This window comes from Aquila chrysaetos, assembly GCF_900496995.4.
Source record: "Aquila chrysaetos chrysaetos chromosome W unlocalized genomic scaffold, bAquChr1.4 W_unloc_2, whole genome shotgun sequence".
Taxonomy (NCBI): domain Eukaryota; kingdom Metazoa; phylum Chordata; class Aves; order Accipitriformes; family Accipitridae; genus Aquila; species Aquila chrysaetos.
The window spans coordinates 2,528,857-2,551,245 of record NW_024470322.1 but is presented as its reverse complement, the minus strand read 5'-3'; the positions used below and the strand labels follow the sequence as shown (position 1 = coordinate 2,551,245).

General features: G+C 46.5%; 1 protein-coding gene across 4 annotated transcripts in view; it reads right to left on the bottom strand.

Annotated features, from left to right (window-relative positions):
- Positions 1-22,389, bottom strand: part of LOC121232954 (E3 ubiquitin-protein ligase KCMF1-like) — a 71,819-nt gene that overhangs the window by 34,051 nt on the left and 15,379 nt on the right. For 2 of the 4 annotated variants that reach the window (XM_041121512.1, XM_041121515.1), the window contains exon 2: positions 18,027-18,123. The exons of the other annotated variants lie outside the window; for them this stretch is intronic. In XM_041121512.1, the coding sequence (XP_040977446.1) occupies positions 18,027-18,063 (37 nt within the window). In that variant the 5' untranslated portion in view covers positions 18,064-18,123. The remainder of the gene's footprint in view (positions 1-18,026; positions 18,124-22,389) is intronic. 4 annotated transcript variants of the gene reach the window in all.

Genomic DNA, 22,389 nt, shown 5'->3' with positions numbered 1-22,389 from the left:
AACCACTTCTGAGGCAGCTCGAACTCCTTCATATGCTGCCAATATCTCTTTTTCAGTTGGAGTACAACGAGCCTCGGTACTCTGTATCCCCAACTCCAAAACCCCAGGGGTCGGCCTAGGGTCTCCCCAGGTGCTTTCTGCCAGAGACTCCAGGCAGGGTCATTATCTCTGGCTGTGGTATAGGGCACATTTTTAACATCTTGTCCTGCCTGGACTGGCCCAAGGGCTACTGCATGAACAATCTCCTGCTTAATTTGTTCAAAGGCTTGCTGTTGCTCAGGGCCCCATTTAAAAACATTCTTCTTCCGGGTCACTTGATAGAGAGGGCTTACAATCAACTGTAATTTGGAATATGCAGTCTCCAAACACCCACAACACCTAAGAAAGCCTGTGTTTCCTTTTTATTAGTCGGTGGGGACATAGCTGCTATTTTGTTGATCACATCCATGGGGATCTGATGACGCCCGTCTTGCCATTTTACTCCTAAAAACTGGATCTCCTGTGCAGGTCCCTTGACCTTACTTTCTTTTTTGGCAAAACCAGCCTTCAAGAGGATTTGGATTATTTTCTTCCCTTTCACAAAGACTTCTTCTGCTGTGTTGCCCCATACAATGATGTCATCAATGTATTGCAGGTGTTCCGGAGCTTTACCCTTCTCCAGTGCAGACTGGATTAGTCCATGGCAAATGGTGGGGCTGTGTTTCCACCCCTGGGGCAATCGATTCCAAGTGTACTGGACACCCCTCCAAGTAAAGGCAAATTGTGGCCTGCACTCCGCTGCCAGAGGGATTGAGAAAAACGCATTAGCAATGTCAATTGTAGCATACCACTTGGCTGCCTTTGACTCTAGTTCGTATTGAAGTTCTAGCATATCTGGAATGGCAGCACTCAGCGGTGGCGTAACTTCATTCAGGCCACGATAGTCTACTGTTAGCCTCCACTCCCCATTAGACTTTCGCACTGGCCATATGGGACTATTAAAGGGTGAGCGAGTTTTGCTGATCACTCCTTGGCTCTCCAGTTGGTGAATCAACTTGTGGATGGGAATCAGAGAGTCTCGGTTGGTGCGATATTGCCGCCGGTGCACCGTCGTGGTAGCAATTGTCACTTGTTGTTCTTCCACCCTCAGCAACCCCACAATCGAAGGGTCTTGAGAGAGACCAGGCAGGGTAGACAGCTGTTCAGTGCCCTCCATCTCCAAGGCAGATATACCAAAAGCTCATCGATACCCCTTTAGGTCCTTAAAATACCCTCTCCTGAGATAGTCTATGCCAAGGATGCATGGAGCCTCTGGACCAGTCACAATGGGGCGTTTCTGCCATTCATTCCCAGTTAGGCTTACTTCAGCTTCCAATACAGTTAACTCTTGGGATCCCCCTGTCACACCAGAAATACAGATGGGTTCTGCCCCTTTATAACTTGATGGCATTAGAGTGCACTGTGCGCCGGTGTCTACTAGAGCCTTATACTCCTGTGGGTCTAACGTGCCAGGCCACCGAATCCACACAGTCCAATAGACCCGGTTATCCCTTTCCTCCACCTGGCTGGAGGCAGGGCCCCTCTAATTCTGGCCAGAGTATCCAGTACTCACTTCTCGTAAAATTGGCTCAGAAGTCCCTTCAAGAGGATCAGAAATAAGATCAGCCCTTCTACTCTGTTTGGAAACTGGAGCGGCATTTTTCCTAGTAGAATCCCCTTTTGTGGTGGTTTTTCCTCGCAGCTCACGTACCCGTGCATTTAGGACCGAGGTAGGTTTTCCATCCCATTTCCTCATGTCCTCTCCATGATCACATAGGTAAAACCACAGGGCACCTCGCAGTGTGTACCTTCTATATTGTCTCTCTTGGGCAGAGGAACGCTCACTCCTAATAGCTGAGACATTGGTCCTTACAGGTGGACAATAGGACATATCCTCTTTGAATTGCTGGAAATCCTCGGACAGCTTTTCCACAGCCGAAATGCAGGCTTGTAGGGAGGAGAGATTTTCTTCGTATTGACGGAGTTGGCGAGCCACTTCATCCACTGTCGGTGCCTCTTTGTCTTTCCAGGTCATTATTGCCAGTGAGTTGGCATAGGACAATGGTGCGCTCCGTACAAACTTCCGCCACATGGGTCGTGTGCATTGGACTTCGTCTGGATCTTTAAGTAATTGTGGGTTGTCCGGGTCATGATGAATCGTCTCTAGCACAGCTAATTCCCTCAGATATTGGATACCGTTTTCCATGGTGGTCCACCTGCTTGATTGACATATAACATCTTCTGTAGGGAACACCGTTCGGAAGATCTCGCGATGTCACGGAAAGGTAGAAGGCTAGTCGTCGCCTCCCTATGACATATCAGTAATCCCACCTACCGTTGTTAGTATAAAAGGAATTAACTGCGCAATAAAGGACGGAGTTGGCACTCACACCATGTGTGTTATCTGTCTCTTCCCTGGTCCGGGCCGACCAGTGATCTAATCGCGGCACCTTGATATGTAGCAACGCTACATAGTGGTGACCCCGACGTGATCGGCCGCACAGGCGACGATGGAGCTTGCGCAAGCGATTAAGGTATTAAAGGTGTTAGCTTATGAGGTGGGTGCCCGCGGTTCGATTTGGAGGGGCCCCATGGGCGAATGCATCCAATGGATGCTGCGCCGGGGGGACATTGAGTTTCCTAGATAAGTTTTGAGCCCCCCAAATTGGGGAGAGATTCGGGAGTCCTTGCTCCGATCCGAGCGCGGAGCTGCTGAACGATCGCAGAGTTGGGGGAAGGTGGAGCAGGTGGTCGCGGCGGGACGGGAGGCTGAGGCGTGCTGGCTGGCGGCGCGAGCTGCTGCGTCTGCGGGTGCAGCGCCGCCTCGGGAGCAGCGGGGACGGCGCCCTCGGGGACAGCGGGGACGGCGCCCTCGGGGACAGCGGGTCGGACTCAGACGGAGCGGGCGGCCGTGGAGCGGGGCTCGCAGAGTGGTCCGTCTTTGATCGCGGACATGGGCACGGAGGGTGCGGCGGAGACGGAGGTTTTTTCTGCAGAGGCGGCACCAGCGGGACCTGATGCGCCCCCCCCCCCCCCCCCCCCCAGTATCCATGAGAGGAGTTGCGGCGGGTGGTTCGGCAGCTCATGGGGGAGGGACGGTTTGCAACGCCTCAGGCACAGGCACAGGGCATGTGCGGGCGTGACTTTACGGCACTTGCAACAACTGCCTTGGCCGCACTTGGGCGTGTCGCGGCCATGGATAGAGCGGACCCCCCTTGGGTGAAAGTTCGGCAGGGGATTGCCGAGAGGTTTACTGCCTTTTTAGATCGGCTTCAGCTTGCTGTGCAGGCGGCAAACCTCCCGGAGGCGGCTAAAGAGGCGATTGTGCTTGAATGTGCTAGGGCTCAAGCTAACCCACAGAGCGCAGCGCTTGTCTCTCATTTGCCAGCGGGTTCGTCCCTAGGTAACATGATACGCCATGTACTGCAGAGAGAGCAACACCGGGAAGCGCGTCCGATAGTGGCGGCCTTGCAACAAGTTTTGCAGGCGGGTACAGCCTGATACTGCTTTTGAGGAGGCAGTCTGTAAGCAGGCCGCTAATGAGCAGGATTCTGATTCTGATAATAATTCTTTTGTATCAGGCAGGGTGGACTCTGAAAAAGAGCCGGAATTATATCCCTCATTACCTCCACCGCTGCCTGCCGCGGCCGTCCCGCCGCTGCCTCCCGCGGCCTCTGCGCGGCCGGGACCGCTGCCGTGCCGCCGCCGGCCCCCACCCCCCCACCCCAATCGCCTGGTACTCCCTCTCCAGGGTCTGCAGAACTTACAACGGAACCTGGCTTTGCTGCACTGCCTGTATCGCCTTTTCCTGCTAATCCCTCTAACTCTGTGCCTCTGTCTAATCCATGACGATTCACTTAATGATTTGGGAAAAAATACACATAGTTTGATGCAATGCTGTCGAGGAAAAGCTCTACAGCAAGAAGATACCATGTTTACTTTTCCTGTTGTATGCACACCTGCCTCAAGAAATGCAAGAACCTCAAGAGTTAGAGTTCTTAGGATCAGTCATCATGAATCCCTGTGTGATGTTTAATTACATCTATAACACCACTCAAAAGGGTCAGAATGTAAATGCTATTTTGCCTGTATATAGAAATGCTACAGCTTGGTGTAACTATATCTATTCCAGAATATCACACTCTTTTTTCTATTCCAGCTGCTTTACCTACGAGGATGTTTTTAATTTGTGGGAATAGAGCGTGGGAGAGGAATTCCATCGAAACTTAACGGGAGGCCATGTAGCCTCGGACGACTTACGTTACTAACACCCGATATTAATATGATTCACAGTAAAAGGCTCACGATAACTGACACAGCTTTAAGTGGATGGCTAACAAGTTTGAGAATTACGGGATGGTTGAAAGATTTGCTTATACCTAACTTAGTTATTTTAATTGTAATATTAGCAGTTGTAATGATTGTACCACGTATCATAAAATAGTTGAACGTATGATTGCAAAAGCATTTCATGTAACTTGGCTTACATAAAAATAATTAAAAAAAAAAAAAAGAGAGAAAGAGAGGAAGAGACAGGAAAAAAAAAATTAAATTAATGAAAACAAACGGCTGGAGAGGGGGAAGAGAGATGCGGTTGCGGAACACACAGACATGGCAGCTGAAGAGTGAGAACATCTAAGAGAAATAACCCTGCAGACACCAAGGTCAGTGCAGAAGGAGGGGGAGGAGATGCTCCAGGCGCCGGAGCAGAGATTCCCCTGCAGCCCGTGGGGAAGACCATGGTGAGACGGGTCATTCCCCTGCGGTCTATGGAGGTCCACGCTGGAGCAGTGTGCTCCTGAAGGACTGCACGCTGGGGAAGGGACCCATGCTGAAGATCTTCGTGGAGGACTGTCTCCCGTGGGAGAGATCCCACGCTGGAACAGGGGAAGAGTGCGATGAGTGCTGCCACTGAGGAGGATGAAGTGACAGAGACAATGTGTGATGAACTAACAGCAAAACCTCATTTCCCGTTCCCCTGTCCAGCTGTGGAGGAGAGAGTGATAGGATAGCTATGGTAGGTGACTGGTGTCCAGCCAGGATCAACCCATCACATAGACAAAATGCATTATAAAATAGAATGAAATTACATTGCAATTGGGAATTTCAAAAACAAGGGCTCTGTGTAACTCCTTTACAAGGGAATGAAAGTGTATGTGATTGGAATTAGGTGAAGGCACATTTGCAAGGTGCATTTGCTACTAATATTGCAGGAGAGACCTAAGACCTTGCACAGATATTACAAGATCAAATGGGAAATATACGAAATTAGCAGAATAAGGTGTTTTTCAAAGAATTGTCTAATACTGTTGAATGCTTAAATCCAAAAACATGGTTTGAAGGTTTAAATTTGTATATCTGAATTTATATTGCTATTGGAGAATTATTAATCATTTGTGTGTTTGCAGCAATCAGAATCACCTGAGCAGCAGTACGAGGATTGCGTCAGTTCGAAGCTAGAGTCCTTGCTGCCTTCCTCGTGAATCTGATGATCCTAAACAAAAAAGGGGGCGATGTGGGAGCAGCTCGGAACACCTGGCATGTGTTTTCAAGAGTGAACATTAGAATTTGTTGTGCTGCATGTTTGCCAAGCCTTTGAAGAACTAGTTTTACAAGGTCAGGTCGGAGGATGGCCTTGTGTAGGCCTGGGAAGATGTGGCTGAAGACAGTCACGAGTATGTCTATGGAATGTTTTTATCTTTAACTGTTCTGAGGACTGGCAAACATCCCAGCTGGGTCAGATATGCCTTCCTGTGCTAGTAGTATTGGCTGTGAGTCGTTAGTACTTTCTGGATCTTTGTTGAAACATATATAAGTTGGATTCTTTTGTGAAATAAAGGGAATCTTGCATGAAAAAAAAAAAAAAAAAAAGGGCAAATTGTGGGAGATTTCATAGAAAATGGGGGTCATTTCTTTGAGCCTGATTATTTAGAGTTAGCATAACTAGCCCGCAGTCAACATGAGTGGACCGGAGTACGCTCCCTTTAAGCCACTACAGTATTTGCATGTTACCGTAGACACCTATAGTAAATATATTCTCGCTACAGCGCACAGGAAGCAGAATAGCTTGGTGGTTGTACAACACTGGCATGCTTGCATAGCCCAACTGGGGATTCCACGACAGATCAAGACGGATAATGGTACAGCTTATACTGCGGAAAAGGTGAAACGATTTTGTGCAATCTGGGGTATAGCCCTTGTACATGGCATTCCTTATAACAGCACCGGCCAGGCCATTGTAGAACAAGCACATCGAACCTTAAAGACCCTGCTAGATCGTCTTAGGGAGGGGGACCAGGCGGAGCCCTCCTGCTTACGGGATAATTCACCTGTTCTCCGTGCACAGCGTCTCCTGTTAACTGCGTTAACTTCATTAAATCAGACAATTCGGGGGGACCTGGACCAGATGACGGCGCAACGACGTTTTACGACTACGGAAGAGAAAGGCCCCTACCCACTGGTCCGTGTGCGAGATCCCCAGACACGCCAATGGGACGGACCGTTTGAGCTGCGTTGCCTCAGGTGGGGGTACGCCTGTGTACAGACGCCTGAAGGGCTACTGAAATGGGTCCCTAGTCGCATGGTTCGTCCTGTCCTAACCTCATAGTGTTTTGAGTGTTTTTTCTTTACAGATTGCTGTTATCCTTTCCTGGCTTGTGATGTCTTGGCTATCTGCTACGAATTTCTGACGCTGGAGCAATTAATAAACAAGATAACAGAACTGCAGAAGCAAGAAGGCGCTGCAAGACCTTTATAGCAATTAAGAAAACTGTCATTTCGGCTTAGAACATTTAGCTGCGGGATGGGGACTTAGGAGTTGGTTTGTATCTTTGTCAAAAATTGGGGTTTCTTTTATTCTTGTGTATTTTATTAGGTATAATGTTGCTTTTACTGTGTTTAATTAATTGTGTTCATATATCTTGTAGGTCACCTTAGCCGACATAACAGGTCAAGATTCTCTGTGCACTGCAACCACATCACAAAGCCCGTGAACCAATAGACAGGATGGCTATGACTCGTGCGGCACGTCTGGCCAGCGACCGCATGTGCCATAGGCTCCCTATGTTTCAACTGAGGCGAATTTTAGCACCCGCTGGCCACGCGTGCTAAAATCTGTTCCTCTGCAAATGTACAAATACCGGAATTTTCCGAAGAGCATCGGGCTGGTGTACGGCAAGGCCATCGTTGCCTCTGTGGGGACGCCCACGTAAAGCTGGCACCTACCGATTGCTGGCCTGAGTTCGCGGATGGTGGTGACTAGATCTGCTAATGCTCTTCTAATAGAAAAAGGGAGGGGGAATTGTTGTGGGAACATTTTTAGCTAACGGTCACAAGAGCATTCCAGACGCCTTTAGAAGGCCTTGAACAGAACAAACAAGAAGACAAAAATAAGAAAGATACCAATTAGAAAAACACAGGTGCATATTCCACGATAAAGAGAACTTGGCACAAACAACCTCAATTTGGCAGTTTATCTTGACCAATTAGACTGAGATAAGTCTCATATGTTTAGTTAGTATGACCAATTATATTTTATGTTTATGCACGTGTGCAGTGTTGATGCAGCCAATCATTGAGTGCAACTGGACGCGTGGACAGTGCATGAATAGTGGGTGTAACCAATGGGAGCTAGTTGGACATGAGGAGGGGGAGATGTAGGGAACACCGTTCGGAAGATCTCGCGATGTCACGGAAAGGTAGCAGGCTAGTCATCGCCTCCCTATGACATATCAGTAATCCCACCTACCGTTGTTAGTATAAAAGGAATTAACTGCGCAATAAAGGACGGAGTTGGCACTCACACCATGTGTGTTATCTGTCTCTTCCCTGGTCCAGGCCGACCAGTGATCTAATCGCGGCACCTTGATATGTAGCACTGCTACAATCTTCCTTAAAGGGGTACCTTTCCTTCACACTTGACAGGAGTCACCTGCAGAGGCTGATGGCTTGTGTCCCTTTTCCAATTGCCTTATCAATGCCACCTTCCCTGGCAAGCGATCCCAGCTGCTTGGCTTCCCTACCTTCTAATTCCAAGCTATTAGCCCCATTGTCCCAGCATCAGAGGAGCCAGGTGATAATATGCTCACCTATACGGCGGCCAAAATCTTTTCGCATATCCTACAGCTCACTCAAGGATAGGGACCGGGTTATTACCTCTGGTTCTGCCTCTTCCTCCTGTTCCCGTGATGACCCTGGTTCACCATCATCCTTCGCTAATTGAACTGATTTTTTTGTATATTTCTTTTTCTGTACAGGGGCAACTGATACTGGTGCAGGTTGGTCCGCTGGTTCAGTTGCAGTACCGCTCGCTGGGTTTTGGATAACCGCAGCGTCTGTCGCCAAGGTTTGGGTTGCAGCAGTGCTCGTCGCTGGGGCTGGAGGGACCTCAGTGCCCATTGCCAAGGTTTGGGTAGCTGCTGTCCTCGTTGCGGTGGCTGGAGGGGCTGCAGTGCCTGTTGCCGAGGTTTGGGTAGCCACAGTTCTCGTTGCCGGGGCTGGAGGGGTCGCAGCGCCCATTGCCGGGGTTTGGGTGACCGCAGTGCTCATCGTTTTGTTGTTAGGTCCAGAGACCTTCTCTTCCCCTTGGGGGTGCTGAGTGGTGTCGAACAGGGCTCGGTAGGCATGGGCCAGGCCCAGAGCGTTGCAGTGATTTGTATCTCTCTGGAGTTGCCAGGATGACAGCATACCTTTTCCAAATATTTTACTAGTTCTTCTGGATTCTGCACTTGTTCAGGGGTGAATTTCCAAAACACTCGAGGTGCCCACTGTTCTAGGTACTTGCCCATACTACCCCACACACCCTGCCACTCATAATTATCCAGCCTCGGGGCAGACCTCTGGGTGATCTTCTTAAATAGTTGTTTAACCTTAAACAAGAGCTGAACCACATTCAGGAGCATGCTAATTCCCAGCAGTAGGGCTAGGACCGTGCTGGTCTCAACATCCCAAGAGTATTCAAATTTTTCAAAATTCTCAAACACCATTGTAACTGGACTGAAGGAGAAAGGACAGGGGAAGAAAGGTATCCCACTCATAGACTGGTTTTCCAAGGAGGAAAGTTAAATGGTGTAATTATTAATAGTTTCCCACAGATGGCTCCCGCAGTATAAAGGTGACAATGCTGAGTGCAAATACCGGATTAATCCCACAACCGATGACTTTATCATACCGTAAACCAGTGTTATACAATACATCAAAGCGAAAACCTTAATCCACCTCCCACGGATTATAAACCGCAGCAGAGGGACTACATACAGCAAGCGAGGTGATACATAACAGAACTTTAAAAACCAGAGCAACAACTCTAAGAACACATAAATCAACATAATGACCAGCGACTATTAGACCAATATAATGAATGCTTATAACAAATTTGTTTTAATGAGCTCTGGTCAGGTTTGTCTTATCTCAACCCTTCGGGCCCCACGTTGGGTGCCAAAATGGACTGTTGTGGTTTAACCCCAGCCAGCAACTAAGCACCACGCAGCCGCTCACTCACTCCCCCCCCACCCAGTGGGATGGGGGAGAAAATCGGGAAAAAAAAGCAAAACTCGTGGGTTGAGATAAGAACGGTTTAACAGAAAAGAAGAAACTAATAATGATAATGATAACACTAATAAAATGACAACAGCAATAATGAAAGGATTGGAATGTACAAATGATACGCAGTGCAATTGCTCACCACCCGCCGACCGACACCCAGCTCGTCCCTGAGCGGCCATTCCCCACCCCCACTTCCCAGTTCCTATACTAGATGGGACGTCACATGGTATGGAATACCCTGTTGGCCACTTTGGGTCAGGTGCCCTGGCTGTGTCCTGTGCCAACTTCTTGTGCCCCTCCAGCTTTCTCACTGGCTGGGGATGAGAAGCTGAAAAATCCTTGACATTAGTCTAAACACTACTTAGCAACAACTGAAAACATCAGTGTTATCAACATTCTTCGCATACTGAACTCAAAATATAGCACCTACCAGCTACTGGAAGACAGTTAACTCTATCCCAGCTGAAACTAGGACATTTATTCTTATGCTATAACATTTGGTTAATCCCTAATAAAAATAAACAGAACTAAATATTTATCAGATTAAGATGAACGTCTGATCCAACATCAAGAAAAGGAGAAGAATAGTACTGAATAATATTAGGGTTCAAATACCACCTCGTACTAGGATCAATTTTTAAAACTACAAACAAAAGTCAGGTGTGAAATCTAATAAGATAACCTGAACAACCAAAATTAAAAAATTAGTAGCCTTGAATAAGGAGAAATAACAGCTTGTTTTCTCTCTGAACAGTAAAATACTGTTCCATTTGACTTCCCCAAACGCTATCGACAATCAAGATAATGTTAGGAGCAGGTAAAAATAACATTGGAAATTTCACATTCAGGTCACAGGATACGCAAGACTTCAGGCTTATCAAAAGACCTCAGGAATAGCATTTTGAGAACAGCAGCCTGAGATAAATTTTTAAATAACTTGCTTCCTTTGTCAGTCTTATCCAAGACTAGCTCTATCCTGTTTCAGTATTTCACAGAAAAAGCACAGAAATACTGAATTCCACTTAACTACTAGACAAAGTAGGAATAACACTTAGATGTAAATATAAAACAGTTAAAGAGAACACATCCATTGTAAACAAAGCAGCACTCTACTTGAAGGCATTAAGCCACAATTACTTCCTACTCAGAACATATACCCAAGAAAGATAACAAATTTTAATTAGAATAAGTAACAGTTGCAAAGTAGAGAATAATAACTCATCTCTTCACAATCAAATTAAAAGACATGGTCTATGGTCCCTGAGATGAGCAGCTCCGGTGCTGGCACGACCCGCAGCGGAGCGATCTAGCGTTGTGTACAGGGGGGTTCCTGAACCGGGGAAACCTCAGGGGAGCCGAGAGAGCCGCCAGGAGCCTGCAGGTTGCGTAACAGCGGCTGAGGAGACCTGGCTGGGGCCAGGAGCAACGGTGGCCAAGCCCATACGCGTATAAAAGAAGCCCCTAGGGAGCGCTAGCAACCAGGGTGGTTAAACAGGGCATGGTGTGGCAGATTGCGTGGAAGGGTGTTGTAACTCTCCAGGCCTGACCAGGGAGCAATGGTATCCACCCAGCAGAAAGCCATGGCCTCTCTAAACTCTGCACCTGCCATGACTGACAGAGCTGACCAGACAGACCTCCTATGGGAACATGCTGCTACCCAGGTGTCAGGCTACAGGGTGTGCCCTACTCTTATGCCAGTATGAGATGGCAGTAGCGAGTATACCTATGGGAGGTGCACCCAGGTATAGGAACTCCACTTGGTGGCAGAGCTCCAGGAGAAGGGGAGTAGGTTGAGGAGTAGCAGGGAGTCTGAGAGAGGGAGATGCTACTGGAATTACACCCTACTGGCCCTGGGACAGGCCTGTCAGGCAGACAGGACACATGATATGAAGGATTCCCTATCCTCTCTCCAGCCAGCAGAACGCAGTGACTTAAGGGATAGGGGGCAATGGCAACAAGTTCCTGCCAAGTGCAGCAGGCGTATCTCCTCCGTGACTACCTCGCCTTCCTAGGTGCCCTTGCATAACAGGTACAAGGCTCTGCAAGTAGAACCAAACAATGATGAGGACAATGGTTCATCTAGGTTGGAGATGTATGAGAGACTGAAAGAGTTAATGTCTCAAACATTGTGGTGGGGCAAGTTCTGCTTTAAGACAAACCCTGCACAGCAAGGAACCAAGGTGAAAAGCCCATCAGCTCAGACATCAGCAACAGGAGGGGGAGGGCACACTGGAGGGTGCCCAGCTCCCTGGTCTGATAAGCTGTTCTGATACAAAGATCAAACAATGGCCACTTCTGCAGGGAAGGAGAAGTCACTCCACAAAGGACCCCCAAGCCCAAAGGCTCACAAACTGCTCATTAACCTGACGAGTTCGGGTGCCCACCCAAAGGAGGGGCAAGGATGATAAAAGGACACAAACTGAAGCCCCAGGTGTGCAAGCCCACCAGAACTGGACCCCTCGGCTGACTGAACCAATGCTGGACCCAGGACCGGTGAAATCTTTCTCTCTTCCTTTCTCTCTCTCTCCGTCTTCTTCTCTCTTCCTTTTCCACAATCCCTACACCTCATCCATTTCAAGACATAAACCGTTGACCAAGTCTGAGACTAAGAGTGAATCAAGCTGCCCCTGGGCCCTTCTCTGAGGAAGAGTCTGGAAAGCAAGGGGGTCTGCTCTGAACCTCGTGACTCAAAGGGAGGGATCTCCTTATTCCCTGAATTGATGTATATGGTTACCCTGGGTTACACGGTTTACAGAAGTAGTCTTATACCAATTCCTGTTGTGAGAAACCCTGCCACCTACTACCACGCCTCCCCAGTTCAGTTTGCTTCTGTCATAAATAAAATCTTTAACTGATCATTTGGTGTCCTTTCACCTTAATTTAGCCTGAGGGAATTTCAAATTAAACACGACTCCCTGGTCTGTCCAGTCTGGGTCATGACAAGATGTCACCAAGGTTAAGTCAGCCTATGCATTATGTCAAAACCGCTTCCATAAAGAAAAAAAACCGAGTTATTGTCATAGAAGACTCTCTTCTGAGGGGAACAAAAGGCCCAATTTCTTAGGGAAGTTTGCTGCCTCCCTGAGACCCAGGTTATAGATGTGAGAAGGAAACTTCCTACCCTGGTATGGCCCTTGGATTATTATCCATTATTGCTTTTTCATGTAGGCAGCAATGAATTTGCAATAAGAAATCCAAGGCCAATCAAAAGAGACTTCAGGGCCTTGGGATGACCGGTTAAGGGATCAGAAGCACAAGTGGTTTTTTTTCCCCTCTATCCTTCTAATTCCAGGGAACGATGAGGGAAGAAACAGGAAGAGCCAGCAGATCAATAACTGGCTCCGAGCCTGGTGTTACCAGCAGAATTTCAGGGTTTTTGATCATGGGTCAGTCTACATGACACCAGACCTGCTGGCAACAGATGGAGTACACATTTCTCAAAGGGGGAAAAGGATCTTTGCACAGGAGTTATTAGGGCTCATTGAAAGAGCTTTAAACCAAGTTTGAAGGAGGAAAAGGACAAAACCAGGCTGGCTAGTGATAAGCCTGGGGGCAGCATGCCAATGTTTGAGGGATGGCATGCTAGCGAGGTCCTTCAGTCTGCTCCATGATGTGCTGAGCACACTGGAGCACATTTGAAATGTCCCTGTACTAATGTGCACAGCACCTTAGCCATCTCAGTGGGGGTAGGGGGTGGAGATCCCCATGTCAGCAGACACAAGGGTTACTGATGTGTTAGAAACCACAGAAGCACCTGAGAAAAGTCACATAGGAGTTAGGGCTTCTCCCCCAAAAAAGGTGGCAGCATCAATGGCCCAACTGAAGTGAATCTAGACCAATGCACACAGCACGGGCAACAAACAGGAGGAGCTGGAAGCCATTGTGCAGCTGGAAAACTATGATATAGTTGCAATCACAGAAACATGGCGGGTTGACTCATGCAACTGGAGTGCTGCAATGGATGGCTATAAACTCTTCAGAAGGGATAGGCAAGGAAGGAGAGGCGGTGGGGTAGCCCTGTATGTTAGGGAGTGCTTTGTCTAGAGCTTAATGATGGTGACAATAGGGTTGAGTGTTTATGGGTAAGAATCAGGGGAAAGGCCAACAAGGCAGATATCATGGTGGGAGTCTGTTATAGACCACCCAACCAGGATGAAGAGACAGATGAAATATTCTATAAGCAGCTGGGAGAAGTCTCACGATCGCTAGCCCTTGTTCTCATGGGGGACTTCAACTTACCAGATGACTGCTGGAAATACAATACAGCAGAGAAGAAACAGTCTAGGAGGTTCCTGGAGCGTGTGGAAGGACTTCCTGACACAGCTGGTGAGGGAGCCAACTAGGGAAGGCACCCCACTGGACCTGTTGTTTGCGAACAGAGAAAGATTTGTGGGTGATGTGATGGTTGGAGGCCGTCTTGGGCATAGCAATCACGAAATGATAGAGTTTTCGATTCTTGGTGAAGTAAGGAGGGGGTTAGCAGAACTGCTACCTTGGACTTCCGGAGGGCAGACTTTGGCCTGTTCAGGACACTGGTTGACAGAGTCCCTTGGGAGGCAGTCCTGAAGGGCAAAGGAGTCCAGGAAGGCTGGAACATTCTTCAAGAAGGAAATCTTAAAGGGGCAGGCTGTCCCCATGTGCCAAAGGATGAGCCAGCAGGGAAGAAGACCAGCCTGGCTGAACAGAGAGCTTTGGCTGCAACTCAGGAAAAAAAGGAGAGTTCATGACCTTTGGAAGAAGGGGCAGGCAGCTCAGGAGGACTACAAAGATATCACGAGGTTCTGCAGGGAGAAAAGTAGAAGGGCCAAAGCCCAACTAGAACTTAATCTGGCTACTGTGGTAAAAGACAATTAAAAATGTTTCTATAAATACATTAACAACAAAAGGAGGGCCAAGGAGCATCTCCATCCTTTATTGGATGCAAGGAGAAACACAGTAACAAAGGCTAAGGTACTTAATGCCTTCTTTGCCTCAGTCTTTAATAGTAAGACCAGTTGTTCTCAGGGTACCCAGACCCCTGAGCTGGAAGACAGGGACGGGGAGCAGAATGAAGCCCCTGTAATCAAAGGGGAAATGGTTAGCAACCAGCTACACCTCTTGGACACACACAAGCCTATGGGGCCAGATGGGATCCACCCAAGGGTACTGAGGGAGCTGGTGGAAGTGCTCACCAAGCCGCTTTCAATCATTTATCAGCAGTCCTGGCTAACCGGGGAGGTCCCAGTGGACTGGAGATTAGGACATGTGATACCCATCTACAAGAAGGGCCAGAAGGAGGATCCAGGGAACTACAGGCCTGTCAGTCTGACCTCGGTAACAGGGAAGGTTATGGAGCAGATCATCTTGAGCGCCATCACGCAGCATGTACAGGACAACCAGGTGATCAGGCCCAGTCAGCATGGGTTTATGAAAGGCAGGTCCTGCTTGATGAACCTGATCTCCTTCTATGACAAGGTGACCCGCTTAGTGGATGAGGGAAAGGCTATGGATGTTGTCTACTCAGACTTCAGTAAAGCCTTTGACACCATTTCCCACAGCATTCTCCTGGAGAAACTGGCTGCTCATGGCTTGGATGGGCATACTCTTCACCGGATAAAAAAACTGGCTGGATGGCCGGGCCCAAAAAACTGTGGTGAATGGAGTTAAATCCAGTTGGCAGCCAGTCACAAGTGGTGTTCCCCAGGGCTCAGTATTGGGGCCAGTTCTGTTTAATATCTTTATCAGTGATCTGGACGAGGGGATCGAGCACACCCCCTCAGTAAGTTTGCAGACGACACCAAGTTGGGTGGGAGTGTTGGTCTGCTCGAGGGTAGGAAGGCTCTACAGAGGGATCCGAACAGGCTGGATCGATGGGCCGAGGCCAACTGTATGAGATTCAACAAGGTTAAGTGCCACGTCCTGCACTTGGGTCACAACAACCCCATGAAATGCTAAAGGCTTGGGGAAGAGTGGCTGGAAAGCTGCCCAGCAGAAAAGGACCTGGGGGTGCTGGTCTAAAGCCGGCTGAATATGAGCCAGCACTGTGCCCAGGTGGCCAAGGCCAACGGCATCCTGGCTTGTATCAGAAATAGTGTGGCCAGCAGGACTAGGGAAGTAATTGTCCCCCTGTACTCAGCACTGGTGAGGCCGCACCTTGAATACTGCGTTCAGTTTTGGGCCCCTTGCTACAAGAAAGGCATTGAGGTGCTGGAGCACATCCAAAGAAGAGCAATGAAGCTAGTGAAGGGTCTAGAGAACAAGTCTTATGAGGAGCGGCTGAGGGAACTGGGGTTCTTTAGTCTGGAGAAAAGGAGGCTCAAAGGAGATGTTATAGCTCTCTACAACTACCTGAAAGCAGGCTGTAGCGAGATGGGTGTCAGTTTCTTCTCCCAAATAACAAGTGATAGGACAAGAGGAAACAGCCTCAAGTTGCACCAGGGGAGGTTTAGATTGTATATTAGGAAAAATGTCTTCACCAAAAGGGTTGTCAAGCATTGGAACAGGCTGCCCAGTGTCCTGGTTTCAGCTGGGATAGAGTTAATTGTCTTCCTAGTAGCTGGTATAGTGCTATGTTTTTGAGTTAGGGATGAGAATAATATTGATAACACACTGATGTTTTCAGTTGTTGCTAAGTAATGTTTAGACTAAAGTCAAGGATTTTTCAGGTTCTCATGCCCAGCCAGCAAGAAAGCTGGAGGGGCACAAGAAGTTGGGAGGGGACTCAGCCAGGGCAGCTGACCGAAAGTGGCCAATGGGGTATTCCATACCATGTGATGTCCCATCTAGTATAGGAACTGGAGGTGAGGAGATCACCACTTGGGGACTAACTGGGCATTGGGCAGCAGGTGGTGAGCAATTGCATACTCCAATCCTTTTATTACTATTGTCATTTTATTAGTGTTATCATTATCATTAGTTTCTCCTTTTCTGTTCTATTAAACTGTTCTTATCTCAAACCACGAGTTTTACTATTTTTTCCCCAATTCTCTCCCCCATCCCACTGGGTGGGGGGGGAAGTGGGTGAGCAGCTGCATGGTGCTTAGTTGCTGGCTGGAGTTAAACCATGACAGTCCATTTTGGCACCCAACAGAGGGCTCAAAGGGTTGAGATAATGACAAGCCAAACCAGAGCTTGTTAAAATGAATTTGTTACAAGCATTCGTTACATTGGTCTAATAGTTGCTGGTCTCTATGTCGATTTATGAGTTCTTAGAGTTGTAGCACTTATTTTTAGATTTCTGTTATGTATCACCTCACTTGCTGTATGTAGTCCCTGTGCTGCTGCTTGTCATCTGTAGGAAGTGGATTAAGGTTTTCGCTTTGATGTATTGTGTAACACTTGCTTATGGTATGATAAAATTATCGTTCGTGGGACTAATCCGGTGTTTGCACTCAGCATTGTTGTCAACTCTATACTTTGAAAGCCATCTATGGGAAACTATTAATAATTACACCATTTACCTTTCCTCCTCAGAGAGCCAATGTATGGGTGAGGCAACTTTCTTCCCCAGTCTAGTTACAATGACATTTGAGAATTTTGGAAAATTTGAATACCCTTGGGATGTTGAGACCAGTATGGTCCTATTACTAGGACCTAGCATGTTCCTGAATGTGGTTCAGGTCTTGTTTAGAGTTAAACACCTATTTAAGAAGATCACCCAGAAGTCTACCCCGAGGTTGGATAATTATGAGTGGCAGGGCATATGGGGTAGTATGGGCAAATGCCTAGGGCAGTGTTCCAAAACACCTCCAGTGTTTTGGAACTTCACCCTTGAATAAGCGCAGAATCCTGAAAGACAAGCAGAACATTTGAAAAGAGTATGCTGTCATCACCCCGACAATTCCAGGGAGACACAACTCACTGCAATATGCTAGGACCTAGCCCACACCTATCAAACCCTGTTTAATACCACTTGGTATCCTCAAGGGGAAGAAAAAGTCTCTAGATCTAACAAGGTGACAGGCACTGCAACCACTCCAACCCCCGCATCAGTATCAGCTGCCCCAATACAGAAGAAGTAATATACAAAAAAATCAGTTTACTTAGTGAAGGATGAAGGTGAACCAGGGTCATCATGGGAACAGAAGGAAGAGGCAGAACCAGAGGTAATCACCTGATCCCTATCCTTGAGTGAGCTGCAGGATATGCGAAAAGATTTCGGCCGTTATATAGGTGAGCATATTATCACCTGGCTTCTCCAATGCTGGGACAATGGGGCTAATAGCTTGGAATTAGAAGGTAGGGAAGCCAAGCAGCTGGGATCGCTTGCCAGGGAAGGTGGCATTGACAAGGCAATCGGAAAAGGGACACAAGCCATCAGCCGCTGGAGGCGACTCCTGTCAAGCGTGAAGGAAAGGTATCCTTTTAAAGGATGATATTATATGTCAATCAAGCAAGTGGACCACCATGGAAAGAGATATCCAATATCTGAGGGAATTAGCCATGCTAGAGATGATTATATTGTGACTCAGAAAACGCACAATCACCTAAAGATCCAGACGAAATCCAACACACATGACCCATGTGGCAGAAACTTGTATGGAACGCACCATCGTCCTATGCCAACTCACTGGCGATAATGACCTGGAAAGACAAAGAGGCACCAACGGTGGATAAAACTCCTTGCCAACTCGGGCAATTTGAAAAAAATCTCTCCTCCTCCCTACAAGCCTGCATTTTAGCTGTAGAAAAGCTGTCCCAGAATTTCCAGCAATTCAAAGAGAATATGTCCCCACTTGCAAGGACCAATGTCTCAGATATTAAGAGTGAGCGTTCCTCTGCCCAAGAGAGAGACTATAGAAGGCATACACCACGAGGTGCCCTGTGGTTTTACCTATGTGATCATGGAGAGAACATGAGGAAGTGGGATGGAAAACCTACCTCAGTCCTAAATGCACGGGTACGTCAGTTGCGAGGAAAAACCACCACAAAAGGGGATTTTCCCAGGAAAAGCAGACAGATATTAGGCCAGTATGGCAGAAGAGTTATTGTTCTCCAAATGAGATGACTCTTCTCTCCCCCACCCCAACCTGGAGTAGAAGCAGATCCCCAGATCTTGTTCTCTCTGTTAACAACAGACTCGTTGAGTCCACTGCTACAGCATCTGATACTTGTCTGAGCCTATTCTAAAGATGAGCACCATCCAGTACTGCTGAGCCAGTGAGTTTCAGCTCTGCTCATAACAATTATGGGTGTAAACACAATGTTAAAAGGAGTTGTTTCACTTCGCTTTCACACTCGATTCCAGAAGTTACACGTAAAAAGTGAAAGTCATCTAGAAAGCAAGTAACAAGTGATTAATAAGCACCCAATAAAGTTTGACTTGCCCAACGCTCTACAATAGACATGTGGCAGAGGTACAGTTAGTTCTCCAAAGCAATATCTTAAACATGAATCTATCGTTTTCCTTCCTGAACTTCCTGACACACATATCAGCTCTTGCAAGAAAAGCAGCAATGATTTTTTTTTTTTTTTTTTTTTGGGGGGGGGGGGATTCACCTCCCTTGACCTGCTGGCCACGCTTCTTTTGATGCAGCCCAGGATACGATTGGCTTTCTGGGCTGCAAGCACACATTACTAGCTCATGTCCAATTTTTTATCCACCAGTATCCTCAAGTCCTCCTCTGCAGGGCTGCTCTCAATCCATTCATCCCCAGTCTGTATTGATATTAGGGATTGCCCCAACCCAGGTGTAGGACCTTGCACTTGGCCTTGTTGAACTTCATGAGGTTCCCATGGGCCCACTCCTCAAGCCTGCCAAGGTCCTTCTGGATGGCATCCCTTCCCTCTAGGGAATCAACTGCACCACTCAGCTTGGTGTCATCCACAAACTTGCTGAGGGTACAGTCAATCATACTGTCTACGTCATTGATGAAGCTATTAAACAGTATCAGTCCTAGTACAGACCCTTGAGGGACACCACTTGTTACTGGTTTCCACTTGAACATTGAGCCATTGACTGAAATTCTTTGGATGTGGCCATCCAGCCAGTTCCTTATCCACCCAACAGTCCATCCATCAAACCCATATCTCTCCAATTTCAAGGCAAGAATGTTGCGAGGAACTGTATCAAAGGCCTTACAGAAGTCCAGGTAGATGACATCTGTAGCTCTTCCCTTGTCCACTGATGCAGTCACTCCATCGTAGAACACCACTAGATTAGTCGGGCATGATTTACCCTTGCTGAAGCCATGTTGGCTATCTCTAATCACCTCCCTGTCTTCCGTATGCCTTGACATGTCTTCCAGGAGGATCTGTTCCATGATCTTACCAGGCACAGAGGTGAGGCTGACTGGTCAGGAGTTCCTAGGGTCATCCTTATTACCCTTTTTAAAAACGGGCATGATGTTTCCCTTTTCTCCAGTCACTGGGGACTTCCCCTGACTGCCATGAATTTTCAAATATGATGGAGAGTGGCTTGGCAACTACATCAGCCTATTCCCTCATGACCCTGGGATACATCTCGTCAGGTCCCATGGACTTGTGTATGTTCAGGTTCCTCGGGCAGTCTCAAACTTGATCTTTTCTTGCAATGGGAGGGACTTCGTTCCCCATCCCTGCTTTGAGATTCAAGGGCTTGAGAGATGTGGGAAGAGAGATTATCAGTGAAAACTGAGGCAAAAAAATTGTTGAGTACATCTAACACACCAGGAGAGGGCATGCCACAACTAACACCAATGCTACAAGCCTAAGTATAATCTTGCAACCCAAGTATAAACACCAAGTGCTTAATTTTTCCCTTTTATATCACCGAAACAGTTTCACTACCACCCTAGGTGGAACAGTCTGTTGACCAAAGTTGTTTTCTTACAGTTCTAGCTGGATGCCATAACATAGATTACTAGTAGACCCAGGGAATGCAGTTTATTTTAAGATGTATTCAATAAAAGGTTACATTCAAACAAGTGATCAAGTTCACTGAACTTTGTGCCTCCCCCCCCCAACCCCACAAATCACTAAACTACTGATGTTATCAAGTTGATTATCACAAGAACCAAGCCACTGAGAGGATACAATACAAATACTTCTACGGGATAAAATATAAACATTACCCATTTATAATGAAGTAGACCAGAATGGGTTCTATACCAAAACACTCTAGGTATAACTTGGATCAGTTTCTGCCAATATTAAACACATACTCTCTCTCAATAAGCCAAGAAGATAAATCAGTTCTGAGGATTTACATGCAAATCTGCAGATGCTTTCAGCTTTTCAAGTATATCTCTGGGACACCAAGCACATGAATCAGACTCCTCTAGTTAGACACTTTTGAAAACTGGACCTGTTCTCTGGAGAGCATTTGACACCCACCCCCCCCCAAAGAAAAGAAAAAAAAATAATCATTACATGGCCTACAATCTAATACAACTATCTTCCTGACAAGCCAGTATGAACACTTCCCAGTCTCAGCTCTAATGAAGAGCAAACCTTTATCCACTTTACAGAGAAAACACAGACAAAAAACCTGGACACCCTCATGCCACATTCAGAAAGCAACCATGGATGAGATGACAATTTTAATATGCTTATAGGATTCCCAGGCAACTCATCTAGATAGGATAAAACAGCTGCAGAAAACTCTCTTCATCTCAAGAATGCTTTAGTTTGTTTAGCAACATGCAATTGCTTAATTTACATTATTGGAGAAGAGCTGTTATTGCTGAAACCTCCAAGAATAACACCTCTATTTGCTGCCTTCTATACATGTTTTCACTAGCTTTACAACTTCCAGAAAACACTGCGAGAGACACAAACCATGTTTTTCACAGTTAAATAAGCAAAGAACTTCACATTGGTAATACTAACCATCCAAAATTTATTCTTTATGCCTGATGCCCTAATCAGTATCTTTATGATTATAGTCTACTTTGCTGAGTTAAAGAACTATTAATAAAGCACTTCCTCCTACAGCACACAGATATGCCTGTATTCAGACTACTATGGACCTCTGCATTTAAGAAAAAAATTAGGTATCTTCTCAAAATATTACATTTACCATATCTAAACATTTAGAAGATAACAGAAGTCATAAGCTGTAAGCAAAACTTATTTACAATAAGAGTTGTTTTCATACCTAATAAATTTATAAAATAGAATTACAAACTTAGTGTACAATGCAAGGACTTGTAATCAAGCAGACCTTGGTTTGATTAAATATCTGATGTTGTCTCTCAGTAGCCTTATCTTTCAATTAAGATAATTTAGTCTTCAAACACCATCACAACATGAAAGCTTGCTTAACTACTATAAATACAGTAATTTAAGTAAACAGCAATGCATTGTATCAGCACAGAAAGACTTATGTGGCAGCATAAGAACTGGCACTGTGCGTGGTCTTACTTAACATTTCTGTTAGTTTAGAAATTGGTAAACAGCAAATGAATTCTATGAACAGGGAATACTTGAACTGAGGAGAGCTCTAAATAGTAACAAGTGCAAGAAAATATTAATAGCAGCACCTTAACCCTGCACTCATTAAAATCAATGCTGAAGTTTCTCATTTAATAGCATGGGATGAAGGTCCTGAGGTTTTTGTAGTTGTGGAAAGGACAATAAAGATTCAGCTTGGGAGAACACAGGCTGGGGGAAGGAAGAGGAATCACCTGAAAAATAATTTTATAATTAGAATAAGTGTGAAGAGAAGGAACACAGAAAGTCCTGAGGGTAGACAAAACAAAAATTAAGAACCGACATTTCTCTGTTGAGTCCTGCAAGGCTTAGGGGTTGTCTTCTTGAAGAAAAGCTTTGAAGGTTTTTAAGAACTTGCCTTAACACACAACAAAACACACACAGAAGAGTGACAAAAAAGGAGAAAGCAAACAATGGGAACAAGTGATATACCTGATT